At 37.6% G+C, this 7458-nt stretch overlaps 1 protein-coding gene across 1 annotated transcript; it reads left to right on the top strand.

Moving 5' to 3' along the window:
• Positions 1–592: 592 nt before the first annotated feature.
• LOC148944849 (general transcription factor II-I repeat domain-containing protein 2-like) lies at positions 593–973 on the top strand. Its single transcript, XM_089099495.1, has one exon. It carries the CDS (start codon positions 593–595, stop codon positions 971–973), a length of 381 nt encoding a protein of 126 aa, XP_088955621.1.
• The last annotated feature ends 6485 nt before the right edge of the window (positions 974–7458 follow it).

Raw genomic sequence — 7458 nt, 5'->3', positions numbered from 1 at the left:
TATGAGAAGGTTAGTGGCGCAACCAAAAGTCAGTTCTTATGATACTGTTGTAAAATAAAATAGTGCCTACCTCCTTAAAACGTGTTTGTGCGTGTTTAAGTTGAATACATCTTTGTAACAGTATTTTGATTTGAATTGTTGCTTCTGTGTGTGATTTAGTAGTATGGAAAAGAAGTGAAAAATTGTTAGTGAATGCAGAAAATTCAAAGATCAGTACAACATTCAGTATTTCGTAATTGAGTCCAGTAACAATGCACTATGTTTGATTTGCAATGAAAGAATATCCGTTCTCAAGGAATATAACATTAAAGGTCATTATGAAACAAAACATTTTCAAAATTATTCAAAATATACAGGGAGTTTGCGGACAGAAAAATTCGAAGCTATGAATTGAGGATTGGAATGGCAGCAATCCTTATTTACAAAACTCAAAACTGGACAAGAGGCTGCAACTCGTGCCAGCTTTCGTGTGGCTTCTTGAAATTGCAAAACATGGAAAATCATTCACCGATGGAGAAATGATCAAAGAATGCATAATTGCAGTAGCCGAAGAATCTGCCCTGTAAAGGTAAATTTATTAAAAACTGTCGGTATGTTAGCAAAAACTGTGGTTCGAAGGGTAGAAAACATCGCTGGAAATACATCCTCTCAACTGTTCAACAAAAATGGACATGTTGAGTGGTTTTCTTTGGCCGTTGATGAGTCAACGGATGTGTCAGATACTGCTCAGGTGTTGATTTATATTCGAGGAGTAGATAAAAGCTATGAAATGCATGAAGAACTCCTTGATATGTGTAGTATTCATGGCACAACTACTGGTACAGATATTTTTAAAGGAGTTGAAATGGTTATTAATCAAAAGAATCTTCGATGGAAAAACTTGAAATGTATTACAACTGATGGAGGCACACATGAGCTTGCATTGTATCATTCATCAACAGTCTTTGTGCGGAAAATGTTTGGATATGTGTGAAGTTCTGAAACCAGTCATATCAACTGTTAATTTTATCCACTTTTTTGGGCTAATCACTGACAATTCCAACAATTTATTGAAGAGATTGGAGAAAATGACTTACCTTATTATACTGCCGTACGTTGGCTTAGTTGTGGGAAAGTCCTTCGGCGCTTTTTTGAACTTCAAGCAGTGATCGAAATTTTGTTGAATGAAAAGCATCGCCCTCTTACTGAATTAAAAAACAACGCATCACTGTGAAAGCTAGCATTCTGTATTTTATTGACAAAACATGTGAACGAACTGAATTTGAGATTGCAAGGAGAAAACCAGCATCTTCCTCACCAATATCAAATCATTCCGGAAGAAATTGATACTGTTTCAATCACAACTACGAAGTAAATGTTTTTCACGTTTTAAAACATGTGAAATATTTAGCCACACCACTGAGACTGAGTTTCCTATCGATTTTGCAATCGAAACTACGAGTGCTTTTAAAATAAATTTTGATACTTGTTTTTCGGACTTGGATGCCATTGCAAATCAAATTATGATTTTTCAGAATGCTTTTAATACTGACATTAAAACCCTAGCCCTGGAACTTCAAATGGAAATGATTGATCTACAGTGCAGTGATATAATTAAGAAAAAATACCAAACTCATCTTTGTTCGAATTTTATAAGAGTCTTCACTTACACAACTTGATAATTTGCATAAATATGCTCGTGGGCTGTTTTCTGTTTTTGGTACTACTTATTTGTGTGAGAAGACCTTCTCCAAAATTAAGAACACAAAAAATGTGTAGAGATCTAAATTAACTGATGAGCATCTTAAATCTCTGTTAACCATTGGTAGAAGTAAAATTAGTCCAGAACTACAAACTATTGTCAGTGGAAAATCTCAATTACCAAAATATCATTAGTATTTCATATTTCATTATGCTTGTTATGAGTTGTGTTTTTATTTAAAATGTATAAAATGCTAGCTAGATTCATTTCAATAATTTGTTAGTTATTATATACTGAAGTTAAATTGTCTGCATATTATACATGTCTTTACTCATTACAATTCTGTATTTCTTTATCCAACTTATTACAAAAACAATAACAATAAGCCTACAACAATGTTATGAGGATTTAGCCCATTACCATATCAATGTAGATGTCATATTAATAATTATTCAACATAAAATTAGAATACTTCAGTAAGCTAAATCTAATTTGCTATAAAAAATATGTTCTCTAAAAGGAGTTTTCAAGTATGCTAGCTCTCTGCGGGCCGGACAAAATCTGTCCACGGGCCGGATGTGGCCCTCGGGCCGTAGTTTGGAGACCCCTGCTCTAAACTATACGAAGAATTCTCTGCTGAATTCTTTGCAGAGGGAAAAAATCCTTCCTCTTCTTACAGACCTGGGGCAATTCGAGAACCTCAGTTCCACATCTACCTCCAATTATATTGCTAATCTTGTCAACTTTACTGGTAAAATTCCTGAATAGTCTATTGCTTGGCTTAATTTAATTTCCATTTAAGATCCCAAAAACGCATTTGACTTTGTTAATTACAATGTATTAGTTCAAAAACTTGTCAGTGAATTCAATATTGATCTTTTCCTAGTGAAAATTAAATTTTAAAAAACAAGTTTTTTCAAATTAAAGTAAGGAGCAACATTAAATCTTAAAACGAACAGAAATTATTCCGTATTCAATGGTGGTTGTCCTCTCCTCAACACCTCGCTCTTTACGCTAAAGTTTTTTAGTACTTTTAAAAAAGCGTCTTATTGTTCTAATTAAACGGCCCAGGATTCATTTCAGGAGTCATTAATAAATAATTGGGACAAAATTCAAACTTTAGCATAAAGGGCCAGGTGTTGAGGAGGGGGCAACCCCCTTTATATAAGTAAAAATTTCTGCACCTTTTAAGTTTTAATGTTGCTCCTTAATTTGAAATAAACAACTTGAAATAACCCTTTTATTGTTAAATTTATTCATTTTCAATGGAGAACTCTAAAAGAATCTTGATGGTAAGTAAATATATATTATTCTTGAATTATCATAAAAAACAGACCCTTTAAGTATAATTACATTTAACTATCTCATCATATTGATTTTCTGATTGACAATGGGCAACATAACCCATGCAAAATGTAAGCGCTGTGTGCCAGCTGTTCTGGTATTTTTGCTAAAATGCTTCCTAACTAGTTTGCAAAATATCTCTAATAAATTTTTCTTTTATCCTGTGTTGGGCTTTGGTATTGTGGAGTGGGGGAAGGGCGCTCCCCATTAATATTCTGAATAAATAACAAACGGACTAAAATAATCAAAATTGTGATTTTTTTATGCATCGTACTTAAAATATATCTGGCTTAGGCTCCCAGATCTGAGGACCCAGCTCTTATAGCTGAGGACCCAGAATGGACAGAATAGGTTTATAAATGAGTATTTGGGGGGTAGACCCACAAGTGCATATAAACCGGGTTCTCATATAGAAATTCCGTCACAGGATAATACAGGCTGGCTAGATCAACTATCCCCAAATACAGTGGAATGCATACTCAGTGAATTAGGGGATTTTACACCACGGGCAACCAATGCAATTGAACCGACTGGGGGTGGTGCTATTGACGATTCTATGCCACCCCCCACCATTGAGGTTAACGATAGTAGTAGTAGTGAAACAATACCCCCGACAGCATTTATACTTCCAGATTTTTTCCTATCTAACTCTGCCTTGCACCATACAAATGTTTACTGCACAAAATTCGGTAACCCCTTTAACTCTTTAATGTCAGGGATATAGTAACAGACCCTCTGGCTATTACTCATTCCTATGTTAACAAGATTCGGGCCCTTCTTTAACAACAGATGGGAGTGTGGGGAGGGAGGGACAGTTTAAAAGCATCAATAGCACTAAAATATATTTTTAATGAGATTGCGAGCGAACTCTATTCAAAATACTTGCATACAAAAATGTTAGAAATTCACCCGCATTTATCAAATTATGAGTTTTTTTTAGATTGGGTAAGCAGCAATGTCACCAAACTAGATAATTATCACGAGGGGGGGTAGTAGGTCGGTAGATTTATTTATTGATAGTATAAGCAGTAACATGTGTAGATTTAAAAAATATATGATTTTCAGAGGCGGGTGTGGGCATATTGATTTAAAACATAATTAAGATTTAGAGGGTTGTAGGGGGATACAACAAATCTGTTTCGATGCGAGGCTACAGTGTTTCAAGTATGCATTTTTAATTGCCGCCTTTAGACCTCTGCGTAATAAGACTTTAGAGAAAAAGTTGGACAAATTAGCAGTTAATGGGGATGGGTCAGTTTCCTAAAGTAGATTTGAATTGTTTAAATGGTCAATTTCCCGTAATATTAAGGGGGATAGATATCTTTGAGCGGGCTGATGCACATTTAAAGATTGGTGTTACGGTGTTACAGTATTAAACAGAATTTGAGGAGGGCCAGCATTCTGATAAAAAGGGGGTATTATTTCCAGTTAGGGCTCCGTCCATTGAGTCAGTGAAGCATTGGATTTGGCCTCTATAAATAATGAATTATTTATTAACGTGTCCCTTAGTTTGTCGTGGTTTTTCTACACCCTCTGTATCCACCTTTCGGTGGTTGGGTATCACTGTTACTAATTCAATTTCTAGCCTACGGCAGTACACTGTACTTGATGTTCAGAAAGAAAATTCAAATGGGCTATTCTAAGATTGTTGCCAATTGAGAGATGTATAATAGGCGTGCACTGGGTAGGCTATGTGCTACATACTGGGATCATTCTGTCCTTTATCTTTCTGGTCTTTATCCCCTTCTAAAGAAAAATTATGTTAAGCAGATCCGGACTTTTCATTTCAGATATTGTAAATTTTTACTTTATCTCCCCTCCCCCCTGGCATAGTAATGGTAATAAAATTCGTAAGTTTGATGTTCCTGATATAAGTGCAAAGTGTCCTTGCTGCATGGGAGGTTGTCGGAATCAGCTTTTTATCGTCTATCGCCTCATCATCCTTTGGTCCGTCTGTTCGGTTAATCTCATTGTAGTGTTTTTTTATTTGTAGTTTATTTTATTTGCAGTGTATTTCATTTTCCTTTTTTTCTTGTGTTCCTCCACAAGTGCCATAACTTGTTATGATGTGGGTTATAAATAAATTATTGTTATTATAATTATTATTATTATTATTTTAGAATCTTCGGTATGAAAAATACTTCTTTTTATTCTGAGGAATAGTAGAGACTAGTAGCACGTATAAATTCACCTAAAATTAGGTATAAATGCATTATTAATTCTATTCTTTTTATAGGTTTCCTCAACCGTTATAAACATTACCGAAAACATGATATATCATGCAAAGTTCGGTGATTTTGAGAAGGGGCTTGATGCCCTTGATTGTTTGAGAAAGTTTTCTTTTAAAGAAGCCAGCAAATTGTCCGGAAATTTAAGTTTTTTGGAGAAACTCTATGATTTTTTTTAAATGCTTGTTTTACTACAACTCTGCCTCGAGGCTAGATGAGGTGTCATTACCGCCAATTGAAGCATTTTACAATTCTCTTACTGAAAGTCAGTGCATCACTGGTGACAATGAATTTGCGAAGAGGGTTGTTGGTACGAGTCTGTTGGTGCGATGGTGGCTAGGGTCCAATGTGACCTCTGTCGTAGGAAACCACCTATGGGTACCGGGTAAGGGAGGTGCATCCGCTAAATACCACCTGACTTATGAAGTGCACACATAAAGATCAAATGACGGTTCGCATAGTATCGGTTGCGGACTGACGGGGTGAGAGTCAAGAGAGTGAGAATACTAGTCGGCCAGATCGCGAAAACCAGGCTCCTTGTTCGTCAGTATCCAGTGGTAGAAAAGAACCCGGATCCGGAGTCCTGGAATACAAGAGTATGGCATGTGTCGTTTGTGGATATAAGTCCCGGGCATATAAGCTTCTGGCGGAGCATATGACTCAGAAACACCAAGTGAGAAGTGTGACTTGGCGGTGCCCGAAGTGATCACGAACCTTCGACAAGTTTTTGTCGGTGAGTGGACACTTCCCGCACTGCAAAGGTTCTGGCCCGCGAGGTGTGGCTGAGTCATCCATGGCTCAAGCATCTGGTGTGAATGAGAATTTGGTAGAAAGTAGGAGTGCCTGTTTAGATGGTGGCAGGAGACGTGATGTCGCCATTGGTAGAAGTGATGTTGTTGATGTTGTTATGGTAGGGAATAACGATGAGGTAGGCATCGTAAATGTTGAAAGTGTTTTAAAAGTCCAGGAAGACGTTGGTATCATTTGGACGCCGGGTTCTTCGGAACCCACAACCCAAGCCAACGTCAGTGTGGGTGAGGGCCCCATGTAAAAGTGCATTGTTTCTGGCTGTGGCAGGGAGTTTACATCTGCGTCGGGTCTGGGACAGCATATGCGACACCAGCACCCGGTAGAATACAACGAGCGTTTCGCGGGAATGCCTCTTTTTTCTCAGGATATATATATATATATATATATATATATATATATATATATATATATATATATATATATATATATATATATATATTTGTAGCAAATAATTTGATTTTGCTATATTTTTTTTCTAGATCGATGCTAAAAAGAGGCCATCAAAAAGACCAAAAAAGATAAGAATTGTTGAATTGAAAGAGGTTCCACGAGCAGTCAATCGGAGGGAAAATGAAGAAGAGAATCAGTCGCCAGGACATGTCGATCCTTTTGTTATGGATAGTTTATTGAGACTGATTATGAGACTGCCCTTGATTGTTTGAGAAAGTTTTCTTTTAAAGAAGCCAGCAAATTGTCCGGAAATTTAAGTTTTTTGGAGAAACTCTATGATTTTTTTAAATGCTTGTTTTACTACAACTCTGCCTCGAGGCTAGATGAGGTGTCATTACCGCCAATTGAAGCATTTTACAATTCTCTTACTGAAAGTCAGTGCATCACTGGTGACAATGAATTTGCTAAGAAGGTTGTTGGTACGAGTCTGTTGGTTCGATGGTGGCTAGGGTCCGGTGGTACCTATGTCGTAGGAAACCACCCGGGTGTACCAGGTAAGGGAGGTGCACCCGTTATATATCACCTGACTGTAATGAAGAGCACAAATAGAGATCAAATGACGGTCCGCGTAGCCTCGGATGCGGACAGACGGGGTGAGAGTCAAGAGAGTGAGAATGCTAGTCGGTGATAATGCTAGTCGGCCACATAGCGAAAACCAGGCACCTTGTTCGTCAGTATCCTGTGGTAGAAATGAACCCGGATCCGGAGTCCTGGAATACAAGAGTATGGCATGTGTCGTTTGTGGATATAAGTCCCGGGCATATGAGCTTCTGGCGGAGCACATGACTCAGAAACACCAAGTGAGAAGTGTGACTTGGCGGTGCCCGAAGTGTTCACGAACCTTCGACAAGTTTTCGTCGGTGAGTGGACACTTCCCGCACTGCAAAGGTTCTGGCCCGCGAGGTGTGGCTGAGTCATCTATGGCTCAAGTATCTGGTGTGAATG

This window comes from Artemia sp. Qi Xiang Cuo, chromosome 13, assembly GCF_049724085.1.
Source record: "Artemia sp. Qi Xiang Cuo chromosome 13, ASM4972408v1, whole genome shotgun sequence".
Lineage (NCBI taxonomy): Eukaryota > Metazoa > Arthropoda > Branchiopoda > Anostraca > Artemiidae > Artemia > Artemia sp. Qi Xiang Cuo.
Note: the sequence above shows the minus strand (reverse complement) of the source record. Positions and strands in the feature narration are given on the sequence as shown.

Excerpts from the sequence above, each read along its gene's own strand:
- LOC148944849 (XM_089099495.1), top strand. The coding sequence starts at position 593 with ATGTTAGCAAAAACTGTGGTTCGAAGGGTAGAAAACATCGCTGGAAAT.